The sequence below is a fragment of the Armigeres subalbatus genome, chromosome 1, assembly GCF_024139115.2.
Source record: "Armigeres subalbatus isolate Guangzhou_Male chromosome 1, GZ_Asu_2, whole genome shotgun sequence".
In the NCBI taxonomy this organism is placed as follows: Eukaryota; Metazoa; Arthropoda; class Insecta; order Diptera; family Culicidae; genus Armigeres; species Armigeres subalbatus.
The window spans coordinates 48,875,856-48,902,329 of record NC_085139.1 but is presented as its reverse complement, the minus strand read 5'-3'; the positions used below and the strand labels follow the sequence as shown (position 1 = coordinate 48,902,329).

At 38.1% G+C, this 26,474-nt stretch overlaps 1 protein-coding gene across 3 annotated transcripts in view; it reads left to right on the top strand.

The window, feature by feature from the left end:
- Positions 1 to 26,474, top strand: part of LOC134225295 (uncharacterized) — a 196,553-nt gene that overhangs the window by 145,995 nt on the left and 24,084 nt on the right. For all 3 annotated transcript variants that reach the window (XM_062705267.1, XM_062705260.1, XM_062705253.1), the window contains one exon: positions 18,991 to 19,271. In XM_062705267.1, the coding sequence (XP_062561251.1) occupies positions 18,991 to 19,271 (281 nt within the window). The remainder of the gene's footprint in view (positions 1 to 18,990; positions 19,272 to 26,474) is intronic.

Below are 26,474 nucleotides of genomic sequence, written 5' to 3'. Positions count from 1 at the left end.
TTTATTTCTGAGGCTACGTCGCACAGTGCTTCGAACGTATGGCGCTACGGGACAAAAATCATAACTTACATTCTACACGTTCTAACTCAACGGTGTCCTTGGGAAAATGGTTGTAAACTAGTTTTTCTACTAGTTGCATTACTGACCTACGTTAAATTGAAAATTTCATAAGTGGCGTAAACGCCAACTTTCATAACATATAATATGCTTCGAATAATCGAGATCCATTTGGGAAAATTGTCACTTATAATAAAAACTAATATTTGCGTAATTGACCTATGTTGAACAGATAATTGCATAAATGCCGTAAACGCCAGATTTTACTATATGCCTCAGCGGACGTTTCAACGCGTAAAGACTAGGAAGCAGATTTGCATGTGCCTCGTTTAAAGTACTTCGAAGCAGATTGTACTTTCTCTCGGATAAATCCAAGTCAATGTACAATGCCAGTGCTTGTGCCGCTGTCATAACCTTTTCCTGATTTGCGCTTGAGCTACTTGATATATTGACCGCAAATGCTAGCTCCTTAGGTTCATTATTATTGATGAGGTCTTCAACGGCAAAACATACTTTTGCATATAAACGATAAAGACGGATCCATAAAAAACTGGAAAACGATCCATAAATAACATCTGAAAGTTCCTTAAAATGCTACCATAAATCCATAAAATAGTTAATGAGATTCCATAAAGAATAATTTTTCGATCCATAACCAAGCTAAAATTTAGCAATTAATTGGGAAATATGTTCCATTAACATGGTCAAACAAACAATACAATTCTTGCTGTTTTCCCATGAAAATATGACAAATGATCCATAAAAAACTATATTTTGATCCATAAAACTTCAAATTTGCGCATTTTTTTATCGTGATGATGATCCATAATTTCAGTAATATGATCCATAATTTTAGTCATATGATCCATAATTCTGGCCATTTGATCCATAACTTTTTTCAAATGATCCATAGTTTTGGTGATATGATCCATAAATTTTAATAAATGATCCATAGATTTTATAAAATGTGTGGATTGATTAATATAGTTTCATTGGCCTTCTTTCCAAGCATTATGGATCACATTATCAAAATTATGGATCATATGACCAAAATTATGGATCATATGGCTGAAATTATGGATCATCATCAGGATATAAATTGCGCAAATTTGAAATTTTATGGATCAATACATAGTTTTTATGGATCATTTTTCAAAGTTTTATGGATCATAAAAATATTCTTTATGGAATCTCTCGAACTATTTTATGGATTTATGGTAGCGTTTTATGGAACATTCAGATGTTATTTATGGATCGTTTTTCATTCTTTTATGGATCGTTTTTCCACATTGAACGGTGCAAAGTAAGGGCTGCCGTCTTCAACTCGTTGTTTCTTTGTTTTAATTGAACATTCCTGAAACGGTTTTTGAAGTCTTCCCTTCGCGATGTTGGATGAAGACTCGGTAATTCCTTCAATATTAGTATTCGGATAGCGAGGAAGACTTACCAACGAAGACCACCAGCGAGAGTTTTGCTTCTCGAATTTCTCGGATGATTGAAAGCTCTGTGACCATTTTTGATCAATTCTCAAACAAAAGAATTTGCAAAACTGCTTTAGTTCTTTTCAAGTCTCTCGGAGAAATTATCTGGCTTATATAAATCCGACAGAAACTTCAACACAAGAGCTTTTCGTTGGGACGGATCAATGGAAAGCTATTGTTTGTATATATCTATGTTATTGAGCGAAGAGTATTACCTAGAAAATCGTTAACAGTGAGCTGTGGTGCGATTTTCAGAGATGTGTTTTGATGAACTTTTTTTAAAAAGCTGTTTGAAGGATTGTACGACAATTCCCCGAAAACCAATTCCCCGAATGCAATTTCCCCGAATGTAACAATTCCCCGAAAATAAAGTATTTTTTTGCAAACGCATAATTGTCATCGACTATAAACGCCTGAACAGAGGAGCATTCAAAGATTTGTTCCAGAGTGTCTCTTTGGAGATGCCGAACATGATCAAATTTTTCGATAGTATTGTATGTTCTTGATCTTCCTTATTGTTAAATTATAAAGATATTAGTTAAAGTGTTTTCCTATTCGTTTTTTTTTCTAAAATAGTCGAACAAAGGCTGAATTTCTTTGGTGGAGTAGAATCACGAACGGAAATTCCGATTGAAAGCATCATGGTAAAAATTTGTGAAATCAAACTTCTGTCCTATGTAAGGTCTATCCCTTCTTAGGAAGTTACTGTAATCGTGGATATGAATCCTTAAAAAAAATAATGCGTATGCCCGGAATAAGGCAATGGTGAATGTGATCCCTTCTTTAAAATCTACTCGGAATAACGCAATGGATTAATTTGATATCTACTTTGGAAGTAGGTGTTTCCCCAGGATAATGAAGTAGTGAATGTTATTCCTTCTTTGAAAATTTGTATCTACCTGCTATAAGAAAACGGTAGATATGATCTATTCATTAGAGTTAGGCGTTAGTTCGAAAAAAGTCAAAGTAGAATGAAATTACCTTTTCAGAAGTAGGAGATTGCCTGCAATAAGGTAATGATAAATGTAGTCTCTTCTTTTGATGTAGACGAGTTGGCCCGGAATAGATATAATATATGAGATGATGTCAGGCCATTAGGCCGAAGGCCATTTGGCCGAAGGTCATTAGGCCGAACGGTCGTTAGTCCGAATGGCCATTAGGCCGAATTAGCAAAAAGAAGCAAGAAGTGAAAAATGAGAAGTTCTTTCTTCACCTCACCGCTTCTTCGTTCTCCCTTCTTGAATCTTTTTTCTTCTTTCTTCCTCTTCCTTCCTTCCTTCTTCCTTCTTCCTTTTTCTTTCTTCCTTTTTCCTTCTTCCTTCTTCTTTTTTCCTTCTTTCTTCTTCCTTCTTTCTTCTTCCCTCTTCCTTCTGCCTTCTTTCTTCCTTCTTCTTTCTTATTCTTTTTTCTTCCTTCCGTTTTCTTCCTTCTTCCTTCTTTCTTCCTCCTTCTTTTTTATTCTTTCTTCTTCCTTCCGTTTTCTTCCTTCTTTCTTCCTTCTTCCTTCTTTATTCTTCCTCTCTCCATCATTCTTCTTCCTTCTTTCTTCTTCCTTCTTTCTTCTTCCTTCTTTCTTCTTCCTTCTTTCTTCTTCCTTCTTTCTTCTTTTTTCTTACCTCTTCCTTCTACTTTCTTCCTTCTTCTTCCTTCTTTCTTCTTTCTTCTTCCTTCTTTCTTTCTTCTTTCTTTTTCCTTTGAAGAAGGGTCCATTTTTTTTTTGAAGAAGGGTCCATCTACCCTCTTTGTCTTATATCGGGCAAAAGTGTTCATTTTAATAAGGCATTATAACTCGTATTCCCCCAATACCGGGCGAAACGATTATCAAAAAAAACATCCTACGCCTTATACCGGAAAACGTATCAATTTTCTTCCTTTATCTCTATCCTCCTTCCTTATTTTTCCATGCTCTCTTCCTACATCTCCCGTCGTATTTCACCCTTTCTCGCTCCTCACATCACACGTCTCGGATCATATTTTCCACTTCTCATTTCTTACTATGTACTTCCTTCTCATTTCTGATTTTCCACTTCTTACTTCTCATGTCTCACTTCTCACTTCCCACTACTCACTACTCATTGCTCACTACTCACTTCTAAATTCTCACTTCTCACTTCTGACTTTTCACATCTCGTTTATCACTTCTCACTTCTCATTTCTCATTTCTCATTACTCACTCCTTATTTCTCACTTCTCATTACGCTCTTCTTACTTCTCACGTCTCACTTTTCACTTCTCACTAATCATTTCTCACTTATTACTTCTCACTTGGCCAAATGACGGTTCGGCATAAGGGTCTTCGGCCCAATGACCCAGCAACTTATTTTTTTACAATTTTTAAGTGAATTGTCCCGCGACCCTCAATTTTGTTGCAGCTCAAAATTATGTCAAAAGCCAATTATGTGACTAGGTAGGGTAAATGATGTATTTTGGACATCTGAATATATTTTGGACTTTTGGTTATATTTTGCGTGTTTTTCGACTTAGCTTTCTTTAAATAAATAGGAATCATGTGTCTCTTTGGCCTCTTTCATAATCACTTTTCTAACCACATTTATGTAACAAAATAAACAAAATATAGCCAAAAGTCCAAAATATATTCAAATTTCCAAAATACCATCGTTACCCTATATGTTAAACGACGCAGATTTCTTTTTCAGTTTTAGTTTTATCTGCACTGTGGAAACAATTCGGGGAAATGTTGCATTCGGGGAATTGTTACATTCGGGGAATTGTTATTCGGGGAAATTTCATTCGGGGAAATTGCATTCGGGGAATTGGTTTTCGGGGAATTGTCGTACAATCGTTTGAAGTTGTAGGTTATTTCATCCTATATAACTTCATGCCCATGACTTGGAAGCTTTACTTATCACAATGATCGAAATATGTCCAACTGAAACACATTAAATTGGATCTTACTTACTTCTAGATTGATTTGAGAATAGGTCGTATGTGCAAACGAGAGATTCTCTTTAATCACGCTCTCTTTCGCTAATATATCGGCTAGTTTTGCATGTTTTGCTACATTTCCACTTCAGCATGATAGACAAAGCTATTGTCTTTGGATATCTGCCAAGAAATTCGAAGTAAACTTTTGTATAGTTTCGTAATAATCGAAAGAGAATAGATCCAAAGAGAGACTCTCTTTTGCACATACGACCTATTTTCAAAGCACTCTAGACTTGATTTTACGCTTTTCATGTCGTTTTTCACAGTGAAAGGTACCGTTCGAAAACTCGATGCAAAAGATGGTTTTCACTAACAGGTGATAAATCATCCACTTTCAGCGATGGAAATGTTTACAAACACAAATTGTTTTGATCGTCCCAGTGACCTCACAAAGATACTAATGGGCATACAGCATAATTGAAACATATATTGATATCATGGTCTACTTGATTCGACTAAATACGAGAATCGATTTTTCAATTTTTGTCCAAGGGACAAAACACTGTGATCGTCACGAGCCCTTGGGTCTGCTTCTGCGGTGTTATCCACTTACTTGCAGATTTCGTCTCCGCTCTTTAGTAATGTATGGCCGACTCACCTCCATTTTTGAATTCTGTTGATATCATTTTTATGGTTTCGTCGATGGAGCTCAGCATTCGAGATCCAGTTGTGAGGCCACCAGGCTCGAATTATAAAAAAATATTTAGACATTAGTTGATAAATACTTGCTTACTTGATTTCACGTTATAGTTGAATATTCGAATTTGGTGCGTTGACTAATTTGATTGGATCTTCATATATTACTTAAACTCACAAAAGCAGCTCGAGCCGTGTGGAACATGTATGCTGCTAGGGAGGCTACCAGAGCAGCCCACAGATAAGTACACGGTCAATCGCATCCACCATGATCTCGTCTCGATGAGGAACAATAGTGGGGACAGAATATATTATTACCTTACACCAGCGACTACCCTAATGGGATCAAATAAAGCTCCGTTATGCAGGAATCTGGACGTGAAATCTTCATACGGCGCTTCGATGAGGCCAACGATTTTGATCGGAACTCTTTTGCGCCGTGACTCCAGTCCACACATGATCTTCTGAGGCGGGAACCTGCCTGCTGCCGATGGCGCGTCGTGTTTATTTTCTCCTATATCCGATTCAAGATAACTTTGCACAAATTTTTGATCAGATCTCGTCAATTAAAAGGTGATAGTCAGATGCGATTCCAGCGCTGCGTTCTTTCCGGCCATCAAAAAGGCTCTGTTAACGTTTTCGGCTGATACAGATGTGGTCGTTTTGATTTGCAGTTTGTCCAGCACTGTATTGTAGGTTGTTGACAGGAGAAAAATCTCTATTGCATAGTGTTCCGGAGTATCGAGTACAGTGGATACATCAATCGAAATTGAGGAGGAGCTGTACCCCATCAAGTATCAAGTAAAGTGTTGTGAATTAGCCCAAGAAATACCTGGTCACTTTAGGCTAGAGCCTTTTGAACACTATGGTGCCTCAGGTAATTCGGTCGTCGGTCTATAAACGGAACAGGAGTCGGACGGTTTCAGTCGTTTGAGGTTCCAATTAGGGAGAACATCGGTTTGTGTATTTGCTCCGTTGATGTATATCTTTCTGTCTGGTAGGTCCCTCACGTACGTGTCAAGTCCGCAGAGCTAAAATTGCCATCGGTCTCAAGAACGGAAGATCAAGATCGCAAACAAACTCAATATCCTATCGAAAGAAACACACGAAGAAAGTTAAATTGGCCATTTAAAAGCGAGTGCTCGGAATATGAATCCGGAATATAAATGCCTTATATAGGACTGTACTGAAATCTATTACTCTCTCGATGAGTTTACTAATCGATGATGGCAGAATGATCGAAGGGTAACTCAATGGATTGGTCAAATTCTTGCCCAGTTTAGCGAATAGAACACGTTCAGGCCGATTCCTATACGGAACAATCCTTTCCCGCCTTACCAATGTTCTCCTCAAATAGTAAGGATCTGCATGACCTTTACTTTGATCTTCAACAACATCTCTGATTCAAACCCCTTTGATGTAAAAATCAACCGCACGACCTGAAAAGCGTTATAATATGTGAGAACAAAGACACAAAAAAAATGATTAAGCTGACTTCCTATTAAGGAATAAGGATAACTTAAGAATGATCATGATGTCTTTCATAAGAAGCCTTATGATTTTCTTCAAATTAAGTTTGAATGAAATACCGAAAGAAGTCTTACAAAGTTTTATACATGCAAGAACTGAACGTTGTACGTACCAGTTAGTAAAGTTTGAGGAACTTGAGATGAAAAGCATCACTTATGTTTCAACCGTTTTCAATCTTGTGCACTCATAACGTTTGCGTTATGTTTTGACGTTGACTTTCTCAGTCTAGTTTACTGAAGACGATTAAACAACATAACCCGACGTTTCGGCTCAGTACATTGGACCTGTTTCAAAGGATAAGCCGTTTTAATTAAATTAGACTGAGAAAGCCGACGTCAAATTATCCATTCCACCAGAAGCAAATACTTGCAGTATTTCGTATGTTCAATTGCCTTATGGTAGAGTATTGTTGTTGTACGTGCTTCTCGATCGGTAAATGGTTGGCTGTTGCTTGTGTGAGGATTTGAATTGATCTTTCTCGTCAAAAAGTTTCATTCGCTCAATCGGTTCTTTATTTTATTTAAGGTCAACTTTCCCAAAGAACCTATATTTTTTAGGGGAAGGGCCGTTTGGTCGAATACCGTTCGGCCGTATTCCATTTGGCGGAATTCCATTTGGCCGAAGGTTGTTTGGCCGAATATACCATTTGGCCGAACAGATTATTAGGCCGAAAGGATCATTTGACCGAAAGGATCATTTGGCCGAAAGGATCATTTGGCCGAAATGGTCATTTAGCAGAAAGGGGCATTTAGCCGAAAGGGTCATTTGGCCAAAAGGGTCATTTTGCCGAACGGGTCATTTGGCCAAAAAAGTCATTTGGCCGAATAAGACATATGGCTGTATAGTAGGGTGTCCCAAAATTGGACCAAGTCTGGGATTTTGGGGGCTCAACCTTCAAATGAAAGCTTAGGGTATAACAAAAGAAAAATTGTTCTACGACAACTCTGGGAAATGACGTTTAGGGGTGGCCCCGACGCGTTTTATGAAAAAAGTGCATTTTTTATAGGTAACATCGAAAATACCGGTATATCGGAAAGAAATTCGATGAAACCCATCCATTTTATATTTTTTACATTTAACTTAGGGTCTATACTTTATGGCAAAACTTTGATACCGCATGTTTTAGGTCTATATATTTTTCACTGATGCTTTAAATGCCCAAAAATGATGAATTTTTCTTAATATTTTTTTATTAATGCATCCAAAACGGGTATCCATCATAATGCTTTTGAAACTAGATATACATAGAAAGGTGGGGATTTTTATAACGACTATTTTGCTAAAAATAGCAACCTCCTATCTCTATCCGTTTAAAAGTTATTCACGATTTACTGCAGCTTGGAAAAAGACTTTTTGAAATTTCGGATCATAATACCTGGATCATGTTTAAGTAAAGAAACGCCTACTTTTCCATACCAACCAAATGAGTGCTTCAATAACCAATATAGCATTCATATGAGTTGCATAAAATTGATTTTAATACTTATTTGAGTGTTATAATGGAAACCCAACGATGGACCAGCAGTAACATGACTGACTACAAATTGTTCAGTTAGTCTGGGTGAGTACTCAAATAGATTGATGAATATGATTTCAAAACTACCCATAGGTAGGTTCAGCTATCGTTTCATGGTTTGGTGAGCTGTGCAATGTTTCACGATAACATGGAAATTAATTGTTTTCTGACCAAATTTTTTAACCAGCACGATCATGTGAAGTTAATCCGGCTGGATCATTTTGGTCCCGATTTATCGATGCAATCAATTTATCATTGTATTCAGTATTGGTAGGCAAAATAGTTCGTAATTAGTGTAGATTGTTCTTATTTCCAGAGATTCCGTAGATGGTAGATGCCAAATATTTCAATATGCATTATAAAATAATAATGATAATAGTAATTTGTGTAACTAGTTGCAAAAAGATGATTTAATCAGCATGGTTGTCCGTTTATCCAACGAGGCTTGCAGAATGAGATAAATACTACGAGTGCTGATAAAATCGAGTTTTGCAATTAGTTGCACACACTATTTTTTGCAATGGCGTAAAATGAGCTTCAATATGGCGTAAAATATGAGAAATCGATATCAAAATGATCTAGTTGGACTTGCTTCACATGATCGTTCTTGCAAAAAATCAAGATGGTCACAAAACAACTAATTTCCATGTTATCGAGAAACATTGCACAGCTCGACAAACCATGACACGAAAACTGAACCTACCTATGGGTAGTTTTGAAACCATATTCATCAATCTATTTGAGCACTCACCCAGACTAACTGAACAATTTGTAGTCAGTCATGTTACTGCTGGTCCATCGTTGGGTTTCCATTATAACACTCAAATAAGTATTAAAATCAATTTTATGCAACTCATATGAATGCTATATTGGTTATTGAAGCACTCATTTGGTTGGTATGGAAAAGTAGGCGTTTCTTTACTTAAACATGATCCAGGTATTATGATCCGAAATTTCAAAAAGTCTTTTTCCAAGCTGCAGTAAATCGTGAATAACTTTTAAACGGATAGAGATAGGAGGTTGCTATTTTAGCAAAATAGTCGTTATAAAATCCCCACCTTTCTATGTATATCTAGTTTCAAAAGCATTATGATGGATACCCGTTTTGGATGCATTAATAAAAAATATTAAGAAAAATTCATCATTTTTGGGCATTTAAAGCATCAGTGAAAATATATAGACCTAAAACATGCGGTATCAAAGTTTTACCATAAAGTATAGACCCTAAGTTAAATGTAAAAAATATAAAATGGATGGGTTTCATCGAATTTCTTTCCGATATACCGGTATTTTCGATGTTACCTATAAAAATGCACTTTTTTCATAAAACGCGTCGGGGCCACCCCTAAACGTCATTTCCCAGAGTTGTCGTAGAACAATTTTTCTTTTGTTTTACCCTAAGCTTTCATTTGAAGGTTGAGCCCCCAAAATCCCAGACTTTGTCAAATTTTGGGACACCCTAGTATAGGTCATTTGACCGATTAGGTCATTTGACCGAATAGGTCATTTGACCGAATAGGTCATTTGAAAAGTGAGAAATAGCGTGTGAAAAGTGAGATGTCTCACTTCTCACTACTTATTTCCCATGTTTCAATGTGAGAAGTGATTTTTCACAGTGAGGAGTGAGAAGCGAGACGTCTCCATTCTCACTCCTCATTTCTCACTTCTCACTGTAAATAGAAAGAAGGGCGAATTGAGTAGTGAGACGTCTCACTACTCACTTCTCATTTTTCACAGTGAGGAGTGAGAAGCGAGACGTTTCCATTCTCACTCCTCATTTCTCATGTCTTACTGTAAAAAATAAGAAGCACGAAACGAGTAGTGAGACATCTCCATTCTCACTCCTCATTTCTCACTTCTCACTGTAAAAAGTAAGAAGGGCGAAGTGAGTAGTGAGACGTATCATTACCCATTTCGCACTTCTCATATTTCACAGTGAGAAGTGAGAAATGAGCAGTAAGAAGTGAGACGCCTCACTTCTCACTTCTCGCTATAAAAAGTGAGAAGCGCGATGTTTGTAGTGAGACGTCTCACTACTCACTTCGCGCTTCACAATTTTTACAGTGAGGAGGGAGAAATGAAGAGTGAGTAGTGAGACGCCTCACTTTTCTTTCCTCATTTCTCACTTTTCAAATGATATATTCTGCCAAATGTCGTATTAGGCCAAATGTCCTATTCGGCCTAATGTCCTAATCGGCCACATGTCCTATTCGACCAAATGACCCTTTCGGCCAAATGCCCCTTACGGCCAAATGACTTTCGATCAGATGGGTTTCGACCTTATGATTTATTCGGCCTAGTGCTGTAGAAACCATTGTTGTACGTTGTTTGTATAATTTGTTATGATGATTTAAAACAATAATGTAGGGTGGCTCAAATTAGTAATTCAATTTTTTTATGGGCCGCCCTCTTATTCGGTTCTATTTGATGCCCTGATACTCTGGAAAAAATTTAAGAAAAATCGGCCAACGTTTGGGCGGTGCTTAACTCGTTGGAAGTTTATATGAAAAAATGTATGCAGAAACATACAAAAACAGTGAATTGCAGTTGGACGGCACAACTTACGAAGAAGAACTATGATACTCATTCAGATCTTGAAGAATTTAATACAGAATGTTATGCAGGAAACCGCGTGAAGATTAGAGTTTGCTTTGCAAAGTTTGGGTTGGAGTTTGAGCAAATTTCGTTTTTTACCTTTGAAAAGAAATAAATTCACCCCGACAATACTCCAGTAAAATGCTAATATCTTTACCTAATAATCTCTAATCTTCTCGCGGTTTTTAGCATAACATTCTGTATTTAATTCTACAAGAACTGAATGAGTATCATTGTTCTTGATCGTCCAACTGCAAATCACTGTTTTTGGATGTTTCTGCATACATTTTTGCATATAAACCTCCAACAAGTTTAGCACCGCCCAAACGTTGACCGATTTGGCTGAAATTTTGTCAAGAGCACCAAATAGAACCGAACAAGCGGGCGGCCCATCAAAAAATTTGAAAAAGTGTTTTTTGAGCCACCCTAGTGACCATAAAAAATACATATTTTGATTGTAACTTTTCAGTTTTTATGTTTGAAATGACGTCTTCTAAAACATTTTAGAGCATAAAGAATGCACGTTTTGTTTACACAACCGAGTGAATATATTGGTGGATTGCAGAGATATCACTGTTTTTCTTGAAAAATCCGCCATTTTAAAATGCCCGTATTTTTGAATGAGGGGGAAAGGGGATCAATTTCTCCCTGGGTTAGACAGAAGAAAGGCTAATGTTTGCTGTGTATATTTTTGAACTGCAGAATTTGAGAAAATTTGAGTTTTTTTTATCATTTTAGAAAATCGTTTTTTGTACGAGGAATTCGAAATGATCAGTTCTAGAAGTGTTGTAAAACTGAAATCTCTACCCAATTCGTCAAAAACAAATAATGTATAGTAATCAGGAGGCGTACACACCAGGCAGAATAGGACGTTTGGCCGAATAGGACATTTGACCGAACATGTAATTTTACCGAATAGGTCATTTGAAAGGTTAAAAATTATGTGTGAAAAGTGAGACGAGAGAAATAAGGAGTGAGAAGTGAAAAGTAAAAAGTAAGGAGTGAGAAGTGAGACGTATCTCTTATCACTCCTCATTTCACACTTCTTACTGTAGAAAGTGAGGTGTTTCAGTGAGGTGTGAGAAATGAGGGGTGAGAAGTGAGCAGTGAGAGGTCCAACTTCTCACTCCGCACACTTCTCACAGTGAGAAGTAAGAGATAAGGAGTGAGTACTGGGACGTCTCACTACTCACTTCTCACTTCTTATCTCTCACTGTGTTACTTTTCACAGTGAGAAGTATAAAATAAAGAGCGAGAATTGAGACATCTCAAATCTCGCTTCTCACCCCTCATTTCTCACTTATCGCTTCTCACTGCGTAAAGTGAACACTCACTTTTCACAGTGAGAAGTTAGAAGTGAGACGGCAAATGCCACATTCGGCCGAACGACCTATTTGGACAAATGCCCTATTCGGCCAAATGACATATTCGACCAAATGACATATTCGGCCAAATGACAAAAGCCATTCCGCGGAATTCAGTTAGAATAACTATTCTTGGAATATTTACTGAATTCTGCTTAATTACATGCAATATGGTCTAAGCTCTTCTGGATTGTGATTTAAAACAATGAAAGAAGGTAGTGCATTCTTGGAATGACCACATTCGGTCGGTATAACGTGTACCTTTTTGAAATGGGCACGTTTGCTCGTATAAAGAGAAGAAAGGAGGTAGTCCCTTCTATGAATTAACGCATCTACCCGGCATAAAGAAAAAGGGGACAGATAATGCCTTCTTTGAATGGATGCGTTTGCTCGGTATAAGGCGAATGGAGGGGTAACGACTTCATTAAATGGGTACGACTGCCCGGTATAAGACGAAAAGAGTTGATAATGCCTTTCTTTAAAAGAACGTGTCTGTCCGGTATAAGGCGAAAGGGGATAACGCTTTCTTTAAAAGTCTGCCCGGTATAAGGCGAAATGAGTCGATAATGCCTTCTTTCAAAGGACGCGTTTGTCCGGTAAAAGGAGAATGGACGGGAAACTCCTTCTTTAAATGGATGCGTCTACCCGGTATAAGGCGAAGGAAAGGGTAATGCCTTTTTTGATTAGATGCGTTTGCCCGGTATAAGGCGAAAGGAGTTGATAATGCCTTCTTTAAAATAACGCGTGTGCCCGGTATAATGCGAGGAAAGAAGTAATGCTGCCTTCAAATGGATGCCTCTGCCCGGTACAAAGCGAGGAGAGGATAAAATACTTTCTTTAAATGAATTCGTTTTCTCGGTAAAAGGCGAAAAGACGAAATGAAGAATTATTCATAAAAACGTAGGGGAACTGTGGGTAAAACCGACACTGCGGGTAAAACCGACACCACTTCAAATCTCTGATTTCAAGTGATTATCAGACAGAATTTCGACACACTTTGAATAAACGTTTGATTTCTTGTATTTCTAGTCATTTTGTAACTGGCGGAGACGTGTAAGAGTCACAATAAACAGACAATTAGCATTGATCATCATTGAGGAGATGAGTTATGTAAAATTTTGGCATCGGTGTATAAGCTCTTTCGACAATAATTTGTTGATTTTCAGTATTTAATCCATCTCTGATCCATAATTGAACATCATTTTGTGTATGTTGTGGAAAAATAGTTTACTTTTCTAATTATAAACATTCACATGTATATCATCATTATTATGTTATCAGTTGGGGTAAATTCGACACCTGCCATCGAATCACGAAATACCTCTGTTTTATCAGACACATCATTCGCATAATATAATTCAAGTATTGGAAAAGGGGGCGCCGGGGAATATAACTTAATCATTGATTGATTACTTACCATATCATCATTGGGCGTGACAATAGGTCTAAGGGGTAATATTGAGTCATCAAGGAAAACCTGCAGGTCGGATAACAAGAGCACTAAAAGAAGAACCGTATTTTTAGGCTTAATTTGCTCTCAGATATATTCAATCCGTTCTCTAGTGTTGTTCTTTCGTGATCCGTTTCCTCCTGTAGACATGTAACTTGTCACCTACGGAACTAGCCATTTTCATTTCTTGTCATAACTGCACCATATGCATTTAGTTTCAATCACCGTTATAAACAACTTTTTAAAATAAGTGAAATTCAAATGTAGATCAATATTTACAGTAGTTAGTAAACTTGTTAATAACATTCTTTTACTCTATATATTTTCCACCGGACCCACAAAAAAAAATAAATAAGATATGATATGTGGTGATGATTCTAAATATATGAAATTTTGTTAAACTATCGTTTATGACTGACCCCTAAACATGAATTTCATACACAAACATCAAAATAAATGTTGTTAAACATTTTCAATTATGTGATAACATCATTTAGAATTGTTCTGATGTTCGATTCCATAACGACTCGATGTGTCGGTTTTACCCTCATGGGGTGTCGATCTTACCCGTACCCCAGCTGTTTGGACTGGAAGATGGACTGTTCGCGTTTTCATCATAAATCAAATTTTATCAAGAAATATTGTCCTGAGACCTCATGGACTGATGCATGAAGAGCCAAAGTATGCTTGTATGAAATTTCTAGATCAAAAAATTGCTTCATAGATTGGGGAACTGTAAAGTTGCTTAAGGTGTCGGTTTTACCCACTTTTCCCCTATATGGATTATATATGTATGGATAATAAAGGATTTGCAAGGGGCAACTGAAATTTCTACTTCTACATATTCTGGGAGGCCTCCCTAAGCCGTTCGGGAAGATGCGTGGCTGCCAAGCAACACTATGCTGAAGGTGACAAAGGGTAAACTTCTGGCTCGGTCCAGGAAATTCATCAATTAGAAATTTTCTCGACTTTTTCGGGCATAAATAATCTTGTATAATACTAATGCTTAAAAATTTCAATTGTCCCTTTATATTATTATATCCCTTTATACCCCTTTATATCCTTTATATTATCCCGCAGATGGGCCAGATGTAATGAAGGGATTATCCCCTTTCTTCACTTTGTTACATTTTTATGAATAATCCTTTATTTCTTCCTTCCGCCTTATACCGAAAAAAAAAGTATTCATTTAAATATGGCATCACATCCGTTTAAGACGCGATCTTTTACAGAAGGCATTATCAACTCTTTTTGGTCTTTATCGATTGTTCAGGTCCGTAATTTCTTAATGACCGTACGTTGCCTAGACCCCCTAGATTTCCGGAAGACCATTGCCCCAAAATATCGGGAGAACCATAGTGCATAGTTTTGCTTAGAGTCTTTCGCTGGTACTAGAAAGATGATCATCCACCCTTAACATGAAGAACAGACAGTGTTGTAAGCCGTACCTTCTTGGTAAACAGGTGATCGGTGGGGCCCGTCATGTCCAGTATGTTTAGGGTCCTACCCCACAACGGGACTGGACTAGTGGGCTTTGAACGGCACATGGTCGCCTGAGCAGGGACCGCTTGCTTTTTAAAGAAGTTTACCCAGATCCCCGTAACTAGCAGTGACTTGGGGAAATGTCGTTGTGCCCTTGAATATAATCGATGAAGTGAAATCGATCAATGTAGTTTCACCCCTATCACAGTGTTTCCTAACCCAGGAATTCGTGATCGAAAATGTTTTGGCCTTGAAAAGTTAATTTTAGAGGCTAACTGACTTCGGAGAAGTGCAGGTCAAAGTGGGTCATCTAGTTCATGATCAACATAACACTTTCGCCAGACCTATGATTAATTAGCCTCTAAAAACAACTTTTCAAGGTCAAAATATTTTTGATCACGAATTTCTGGGTTATAAAACACTGTGCTATGATTCTAAGCGTGGAAAATTATTGCTAGATGGCACTGCACGGATAATCTTTGTCTCTCCTTTACTGCATATACATTGGAAATCATCAATCCCAAAAACTGTCAAATGCATTTTACTTATTATTCAAATCCCGTCACCAACAACAACTTTCACTTATTTAAAAAAAAAGTTGTTTTTATGTATGGCGACGATTGGTACACCCGCCCTAATTCTTTATTTTCGACCTTATTTAATTACATTATTCGAGTTAATTTTCATTAAAAAATCTGGAAATTTATATTATACTAGTTTATTTGTGGACGCAATAGCGCCCGTGGTAAGTGGTTTTTTTCAAATTTTCAAGAGTTATGTCTTCTTTTCTGCATTTAAAAAAAACAAAATTTTCAACGTCTGTTGTCTGTGATTTTTTTTCATCAAATGCTGTGTCTGGTTGTCTAAGGTTGTTACTGGTTTTGTTTTCTGCATCTGATAGTAAAAAATAATTCAAGTGTCAAATATTTTATTTTTTGTTAGAATTTCCTTGCGTGCTGCGTCTGGTTGGCTATAGTCACCGGACAGACAAACAGGGCTATTATATATATATATATATATATATATATATATATATATATATATATATATATATATATATATATATATATATATATAATATTTAAGTTTCCTAACTACTACCTGCATTCCCTTGAATTAATCCTTTGGTAAATTTTTGGTGAATCTCGCACCTTTGGTTTAAGTGACAATTTGTTTACTATGTTGGAATCCAATATGATGCAAGAAAAGAGAAAGATGTGCTGAGCACGTGGCAGGTTCAGTAATTCACCTCGATCACAACAAGAAACCGCGCCACCTTTCCAAGCAAATTACATGCCATTACCCAAGGTTAATTGAAGCTCGTAACCCATCATCGTTGCTACCGGCAAGCACCTTAAGCACAAAAAGTGATGGCCATTAACAAACTGTTCGAGGTTAGAAGTTGGATCGACAAAACCAATAAAACACACGCAGCTGGAACTATCTGGGGAGAAGAAACCTATTTTACCGGTTTTCGTTTGTATATTATGGGTGAAAGTGCCGCTGGCTGACCATCTGCCGAATTCATAGCCTAAGGTGTGGTTGGTTGCCTCCAGTCAGCAGGCATTGTTCCAGATTGAGAAATGTGCCGTTATTAAAAAAACACATAACCTTAAAACAATGGGAGTGAATTTTATTACTTAATCCGATCTTAATAGGGAGGATGTAAACATGAGCGGCAAGGCGAGTAATGAATTATTACCTATCGCCGAAGATAGAGTATCTGGTCCACTAATAATAGCATGCTCCTATAAGAGATGTTTGTGCATATAAACAATGAGTGCTGATTTTTTCCTGACATATATAACAATTCTGAGCCAAGCTACCATTTATGTACTCGTTTATCATAAGGCTAACACGATGAGAGGCTTTATGGCCATGGAAGTCGAGAAGATTTACAAGCCGAAAATTTCCTATACTGGACTGGGAATCGATCCTGCCACCTTCAGCATGGTTTTGCTTTGTTAGTCTAAGGAAAATAAGAAAGACGTGTTCTCTGCTGACAAACATATGACAAGAACAAAAACAAAGTTAGTGCATCAATCTAGAATTTAATTTCAGGGAACAACAAAGCACTTATTATCTTTCTTTCCAATATCATAGAATCGAAATTTGAACCCTGTTCTTTGCCTTCTTCATATTTTTGGAAAGGTAAATATATGAAAAAAAAAACAACAAATTGATTCATCTAGTTTTTCTCGTAATTCTTCGTGATTGGATCCACAACTTTTGATGAACCTTTGAATGTCGCAATTGATCGTAATCTAGTTGAATATTAAAGTTACATACATTCTTGATCGAACGTTTGAACCGTTCGAGAACATAAGCCAAATTGGCTACAAATAATGTGATTTTAGTGGTAGTAAAATCGATATTTATTTACGAGAAATAATCTCATCATAACATTTTGTCTGATATTGTTCCTTATTTAATTCCACTTGGTTTAACCAATCTCTGGCACAAGATAATTTATTACAAGGGATTTAAACAAAATTACGATACGCTATCGCAAATAAACTGACCTTGAACTTTTCACATCCACCTCTGTCATGTTTCCACCGGGTGATGGAAGAAAGTGAAATCTAATAACGTAGCCCGGGGATGGATGGTGGCGGCATATCCGCACCCATATCGTTAAATTCACGGAAGAAATGAGCATCAGCTATTTTGTACCGTCGGGGCGTCGTTGCCCATGAAGATTATTTTCCTCCACACTTCTGAGCAATAAACGTCCAGTTGGTAGGCATTGGACAAGTGACTCGTCTCACGTTCATTGAAATCGCCACCAGCTGGCGCGGCTCTCTACTTGTTTACGAAGTTATGAATCGCGTGCGCGCGTCGGATATGTTGGAACGACAAACAGCAAAAAAAAAAACTCACAAAACCATCTACAGTTTAGAGATGAATGGAGTTGTTGGGGAGCTTCCTTCCCATTTTGTTTTCCATGGAAGGCAGTACGATTTCTTCAAATATGAACTGATGTAAAAGCCGGTGTGCATGCTGATGCTCGCATCATCGCCGGTTCGTGCCTTCCGAGTATGGGATAATGTTTCGAAGTCAGCCGATGGTGATGCACTACGGGTTGTGGATGGAAATTTGGTCACACAAATTAGGGGACGATGCTCAAGAAATTATCCAGATGACGACGGTCTGATACAATAAAGTAGGATTATTTTGAACGGTAATTTTTCAATGAGAATATGATTGGATGAGGATAGGATATGATTAAATTCTTATTTTGGACAGCAACTTTTTAGAATTAGAATAAAGAAGTATCAGAAGGCATAAAAATGCCGAACAATAATATAGATATGGGAAGATCCATAAAGTACGTCACGCAAAAATTGGCGATTTTCGACCCCCCCCCCTCCCCCCTTCGTCACACTTTTTGTATTGAATCTCTAAAATTTTTGTATGAGTCGTCACGCTGCTCGTAACCCTCCCCTCCCCCTAGGAGCGTGACGTACTTTGTGGACGGCCCCTATGGATAACATACATAAATCTTCAATTTAAAGAATCAGGAGTTCAAATCTGCTTTATAATTGTATATTGTTCAGCCCACAGTGTGATCTGGTGATTCAAAAGGAAAGTGTGCCATATGGCGGACGGGAGGATTCATATTGGAATCGTTGATCAGTAATGCGTGTTTTGTTTTGGTTATGATGAGTCTCCGGATTCGCTTGGATGAAAGCTCACTATTTGCCTGTTTGTACTGCTTTGAAAGTATTGTTGAAACGCCAAACTCGTTATGGCAGTTATTCTCTGGGTAATTGCAAACACTTTCTGAACGTTTATCATGTTCGACAAAAGGTTAATTCAACGATTGACATTGAGGGTGAATTATTATGGCAGTATTGTTCACATTTTCTTAGATTCCTTGAACATGATTCACAATATAATAACGCTACTCTTGTATCAATCGATATCTTGCAGATACGTGAAGCACAACGACAGGAAGCCTACAGGATAGCCCAGGAGCAGAAGCTAATTGCCAAGCAGCAACAGATTGTCAATCACCAAGCGTTCGTGCAGGAGGGCGTCACTCCGCGACCCATCGATCCATTCTACAGTCCCATACTGCAACGGTTGGACAAGGTGTTCAACGCGCTCGGCGTTGTGGATGAGAATTGCCGCGAACGGCTCGTTTGCGCCATGTACAAGGCACCGATCAAGTACAGTCCGCACAGTAACTACGTTTCGGCGGAACTGAGCAGGTGAGTTGGGAACAATTCGATTCTATGCAAATGGGGAGACTTCTTTCATATAAAACAGGAAAAAAAACATGACTTATTATGGCTTATTATGAAAAGTTTGAGATATCTAAAAGAAAAAAGAGCACTAATTAGTCAGCTTATATTGTTTGCATCATATCAAAAACAAATAATATAATAATGCAATTGTTATATCATTATTATGTATACATCTTTGCTTGTATGAGAACCAGGTCTGGGATTCCACCCCGACTTGGTGGCAATCGCAATTTTAGCCTTACAGATGATGATGACGTAGTTTTCTCAAGTCGTTCCTCAGGAACAATACATTCACTATCCTAGCCAGCATCGCCACAGACTTATCAGTTTCTGGCAAGCTTGCTTAGCTCGTTCAGATTGCCTTGTTGAATTCTATTCTTACTTTGTTACTCCTATCCGGTTGCAGTCTTCTCGTAGCCCTTAACTGCCACTAACCGCAAGTCGAGTACATCTGTATATGGGCCTCCATATACAGATGTGCTCGACTTGCGGTTAGCGGCAGTTAAGGCCTTCACATAAACACAAGACAATTGAGTTGATCCAAGATGGAGGACATTGCATTTGTTTCTTGACTGAAGTGTCGCAAAATATAGTTGAATAATTCGTCAGGAACAGCCGAATGGCTTAGCAGAAACAGTTAACTGGTCCGGCAGAAACAATCAAGCGATCCGGCATGGTCTACCGGTTTGGTAGAAATATTCTACCACGTAAACCCCTAGCTTATCCCGCAGATCGTGCAGGGTTAGGTACCTCGATTATTTAATGCGAACAAGGGAATATTTACTCGACTCATGGCGCTCCTGACGAAAGGAATCTTCGTGTATCGCTTGACGGCTATAAGACGAGTTTGTACAATCCCATTTAATTCCACCACGATGTACCTTAACAGATACGTATTTCGACCTCAACAGTAAGGTCGTCTTCAGTGTCTCGTACTTGACTCGACTTCGTGTATCGATTACTTCTTTCTTTTCCCTCGAAGAGTACTGGATCGGAATAAAGATTCAACAAGAATCTGTTTAGCTATAAATCTTTCCAAGATGTAAATTTTTTCTTATGTACCGTTTTGACTCAAATCCCAAACATGACTCATATTCCGAACACTAAAAACTAAAACTAAAACTTTCATTGGTTTTCCGCACTGAGGATCAAGATTACAAACGAATTCAAGCTCCTGTGGAGAAAATTACACGAATAAAATCAAAATGGCCGTTTAAAGCGAGTGCTCGGAATATGAGTCATGTTCGGAATTTGAGCCAAAACGGTACTTCGCATTCAACTATTGGCCAGCACAATTGACCGCTCCGAAAGTAGACACTGCAACTAGAAGACAATCACTTTGCCACCGAATGATTAATCCCTCGTGTGGACAGAAGCTTTCACTTTCCCTTCATTGTCGCCAGATGTTGCCGATGGAGCTACACCTCAAGAAGACGTTATGTATGCAAGTCTCGTTTCTTTTACCGTTCTTTCTAGGATGATGGTTAAAGACAAGTCAATCAACTAAACTCTTGAACAGACCTAGAGTTACAATGGCCTACTTAACCTAACTCAATTTTATACGTAAGCGTTGACTTCTTACCAAACACTATTTGCACAACATCGACCAACTACATATGTAACTGCTTTATCCCCCTAGCAGCACAACTTAGACCGATTTGGTTGCAGAAACTCATATACGACTGGATTTAGTTGTTTATGAGTAACAAAAACTTGTTAACAACATGTGTGCTACTCTCATAATCATCAGAATCATCGACCTTTCAAATCATCTCTGGCCAAAGCCTTTGTCCAGTTTCCACAGTCCCGATCTAAACTACGGCAAAACATTCTCATCGGAATTAGGCCTATTATAATTACTAAAATAGACGAAATCATGAAAGGAAAAAATATTCACAGACCATTTACAAGGACAACATTTGTTTGGATTTGGTTTTTATAGAATTCCGAGAAAAGAGGCATTCACTCTACTAAATCGTCACAAGGCCAGGATGTAGGATTTTATCGCCTTTTTGGATGTGCTCATGATGACTGCATGTGCTGTTGTTTTTGCGGATGGCACTCTTACTGCTTTAGAGCAGTGTCTCCTTCGTCTCTCCTTCAGTTTTGAACAGTTGTATCTTCCCTGTGCGGGATCGTGACCAATGGCGCCAAACCCGCCGACCGAAATTATAGTCCTCGAATTCTCTTTCTCAACTCATCTTACCCAGAAACTGGTACGTGATTCTGCACAGGTCCCTATAATCCGTTTCCAGCTCACTGTGTACAACTTCTCTCGCTTCGTTGGTCTTCATCCGGCTGCTGTCTTGCCAATCGATTGTCAGATCAGTTTATTCAAGTTGTTGCTCATCTCATCAGACTCCCATTTGTCCGGATTGGTGACGAATTTTTGTGAGCGTCTTGCTCGTGTTGTTGGGTGGAACCCGTTTGTTCCAAAATCAGCCTAGCAAAATTGTTAAGAAATTCCTTCGCCAACTTCCAGTTGTTGGTTTTCTTCAGGGACATTTGCTTCTGGTTGACATAAATTGCCTGCGTACATAGCTGGGATAGCCTAATCGGTTTTCATGTCCTTCACACATAATCGGCCTTTCTTTCCACTCAAAACATATACATGTTGGATCCAATGATTTTCTTCACGATTTACGGAACAAGCTTCTGCTCTAGCTTGCAATTGATTTGATCCACCAAAATTATTCATGTTTTGGAAAACTGGCCCAAATGCATGTTTAGACCACCGGATACCGGAGATAATCCGGATTATTGGAGGACATGTCAAAAATGCTGTTTTTGAGTGATTATATTTTTTACTGTTAAAATGTTGGAATTTTTCGTATTCTTTACATGAACTAGAACTTTTTCTATGTTGATTGATATATTGATGTCACAGATCAAACAACAAACACCTGATATATGGCCGTGAGACCGATTCTGAACAAAGTGACCATAGTTATACTTTTTCAATTAGGGTAAAACGACCTATTATGGAGGAGTTAAGCACCGCATCAAACAAAATTCATTTTAGAAATTCTCCACATTGTAGTATAAGACTATTGTTCAATAGGATGATCTCTCACTACAGTTTCGTAAATATTGTGTTAATTGCACTAAACCTATGTTGCTTTGTTCTTATCACAGTAGAATAAAACTATTGCAATAATAGGACGCAATAGCCTAACGTTGCGTTATTTCTGACGGTCAGTCCTATAGTTGCGGTATTACCTGGAGAGCGATATCGCAACAATAGGACCTTAGCCTTACCGCATCAATAGGCACAAGGGATGCAATTTTTAAGGAAAAATGTAGGTTTTTGATCATTTTGAATGGATTTTTGTCAAACTAAATGCATTCTAGTGGTTAATTCTAAGAGTTTTAGCGGATTCACAATTGTGTTCGATGCTATTACATTCAGTAGGTACTATTTTTGGAGCCCTCCTTAGCTGAGCGGTAAGACGCGCGGCTACAAAGCAAGACCATGCTGAGGGTGGCTGGGTTCGATTCCCGGTGCCGGTCTAGGCAATTTTTGGATTGGAAATTGTCTCGACTTCCCTGAGCATAAAAGCATCAATCGTGGTAGCCTTATGATATACGAATGGTATACGAAATGGTTATAATATCGAAAAAATGGTAACCTAGCAGTTTATAACTGTTGAAGTGCTTGATAAACACTAAGCTGCGAGGCGGCTCTGTCCCATTGTGGGGATGTAATGCCAATGAAGAAGAAGAAGAAGTTATCGGTGAGAAAATTTGTGTTATCGATCATTTAGTAATTTGCGTTCGATCATTTAGTAGTTCGTCAATAACTCATTCCAGAAGCTGAATTTCAAAAAAGTGTTGTATGGTGACTTCTAGTGCTAAGGTTTTCCTACAACTCTGCCTCATGGTTTGTTGTTAGAGTTCAACTAATAACGGAGTTATAGCGCTAGTTGCAGAAGCTTAAAGTGAATGATTGGAATTTTTCGCACTACAAGTCCACCATACAGCACATTTTGAAATTCAGCTTCTGGAATGAGTTATTGACAAACGCACAAACGCAAATTACTAAATGATCGATAACATCCTTGATTTGAGTGTTTAATGGATACAATGGATACGGTCGCTCAGAAATGTAGTGTAAACAACTTCGTTGGGCTATGTTAGACTATTCTTCCCGACATAAAAAAATTGCCTTTTTATGGCCTTTAAATTCATGTCAATCTTCATCACCCATGTTCATATATAACACTATGGATCTTCGAGCCTCCTATAAAAAGTTTGTTTTTGGAGCGAACATATAGCCTTTACGTATACTTTGTATACGAGAAAGGCAAAAATATGAAAAGGGCCATCAATTCACCCAAGTAAAAAATACAATCGTTCAAAAAACAGCATTTTTGACATGCTCTCAAATAATCTGAATTATCTCCGGTCTCCTGAGATCTGAACAGAATTTTACCCCAAATTTCCCTAGGATAAATTTCCTAAAGTTGATAAATTTTCGCTTTGAACGCTGCTAGAACCACAGAAAGCGTTTGATATTTCACAAAGTTATGCATTGACGACAATAAGGGGGGCATGGCTACCTGGCTCTCCCCAGACCTACTTGTGCGCCCCCAGAAAATTTTGATAAATAATTCCAACCTGGTCAATTTTAATTTCATTTACATAGGGACACGGCAGGTATTTCCGTCCATCGTCATAGGGGCTAAAACCAACGAAAGCAACGTACATTTGCTAGAACTCCACTATAGCAGAACGTTTCTCCTGAGCTTACGATTTGATACGTATGAGTTTTACAAAAAAGCGTCTCTTTTATTGGTTTTCGAGACTATGACGAACAGACGAAAATACCTGCCGTGTCCCTATTTTCGAAATATTCCTTAATTTTGCTTTTGAATTCTATAAAAACTTTTTGCGCGTTGAATTGTATTACCTAGATGTACCAGTTGTGGCTATAGCACCAGTTGTCGCACTAGTGCTTTATATGCCAAATGGCCAATCAAATCACCGCAAACCAAGTTCATATCGATAAAGCATATTCATGTGATACGATAACACCTTTGATTTCCTCCAAAACAAGCAAAGCATAATTGTAAGAATTGATTTTGCTTAATTTTTGACGTCCTTTGCACCAGTTGTCGCACTAGTGGTTCCAATTTGGCCAGTCCCATAAAAAAAAACAATGGGATTTGCCAAATAAGGAACCAAAATTAAGATTAGTGCCACAACTGGTGCATGCGTTCCTATTATGGATTAATCAATTTTGAGTATAATAGCAAATTTTATTGTGGTTTTCACAGCTGTTCTAAGGAGCAGGAAGTAAAACCTTTCGCTTGATATATAAAGTCCACCCACATGTCTTTTACTTATTTTTTTAAAATAGTTTTTCTTATGTATGGCGACAATTGGTACACCCACCCGTACCTGAATTCATGAAATATTTTTTTTTACTAATTTCCTGGTCGTAGAAACCGATATTTGAATAAAATTTTAATAGGATAATTTTGTTAAGAGTTACAATGCGTTACTCTCCAAATCGTGCTTCATTGACGTGTTCGTCAAAAATCTGAGTATGTATATTGCATACACAATAAGTTCATGCCGAAATTTTGAATTTAAAACACAGTAATCTTCTCATTGATGCATGGCAATAGAAAGTTTCGACTTTGCATTGGATTCTTTGACCAACGGAACATCAACATTCATACTTAATTTTTTTACCGGGATCGCAGCAAAATGTTAAACTTTTACCGAGAATTGCACAGCCGAGCCCCAACAAACATGTTTTCTGCTGAAAATCAGCAAATAATTTGCCGAAAATCAGCTGACAAACGTCATATTTTTGGCGGAAAATCAGTTTTTATTTTGCTGAACAGCAGCAGAAATAAAAACTGAATGTGTTCAATTAAATTGGAAGTGTCCAGAACGTGAACCTTGGGGGGGGGGGGGGGTTGTTGCTTAACAGACAATTGCTACTTATTTTGGGCCATTAAACCATCAAATCACTACAGTTGCCCTTTCCACATCTCGATATTGAAGGGACCATCGAGATAAGGAGAGTTCGAAGAATGGAAGGAAAAGGGCACCTTTTCAAAATTATAAAACTAAAGAAATCTTTGTTACACTGACAGAAAAATCTACAGAGCATTCGAACTGGGTGAAAACTGCATTAATGAAATATTTTTATAATCTTCACAAGGCCAACAAATCGACGACGTATCTATTATCGTAGTAGCATAGTTGTGTGTTCGTCGCTCACGGCTTAATTTCGTCGGTTTTACCCTGTTAAGTTCACTTAGTCGTATTGAGATTTACACATCTTGTACACTTTTGTATTGCACTGCTTGCTGTGTTGGAAGTGTTCGCGTAGTTAGTGGAAAAGTTGAGAAAATTGCCACGGATATTACATCGGTCCTGTGGTGTCAGTCGTGTTTTCCCTTGTTTGTACTCTAGCCGCACTTTACTTGCAACCGTACCGTCCCATCGTCATCGTGTGCGTTTGTTTACCCCAGAGCACCTACACGGAAGAAAGAAAATTAGCTTTTTTCAAGCGTAACTGTTGAAAATACCGAAGCAGTAAAATGTCTCTCGTGTGCTGTTCATGTGCTGGTGAAATCGATGAAGTCCAGGTCGAGTGCCAAGGTTTTTGTAAGGCTATTTTCCATCCCCGTTGCTGCGGAGTCAAGGCCGATGCGTTTGAAGAAATTATGAAAAATCCGTTAGTCTTCTGGTTATGTCCTTCATGCTCAAATTTGATGAAGGAAATGCGCTTCCGTAATGCCGCCCGGGCCGCCTATGAGGTCGGACAAGGAGATGCACTAAACTCGCACAGCGATATCATGCTGAACCTGAAATCCGAGATTTTAGAAGAATTGAAAACTGAGATCCGGACAAATTTTGCGAAACTGATCAATTCGAGCTCATGCACTCCCAAAACATCCATGTATGCTGGCATCCACCTACTGTAAACAGAAGCCGAAGATTGTTTTGTGTGGTTGATGACAATATTCCAAACGAACAGCCTTCATTGATGATCGGAACTGGTAGCACTCCCTCTCCATCATTTGGAATTGCCAATGTTCCTGCAGTTCAGCCCAAGTTTTGGTTATATTTGTCTCGGATAGCCTAAGATGGTTCTGCCGATCAAGTGTATGCCTTAGCTTAAATACGCCTGGGCAGCGAAGACGTACA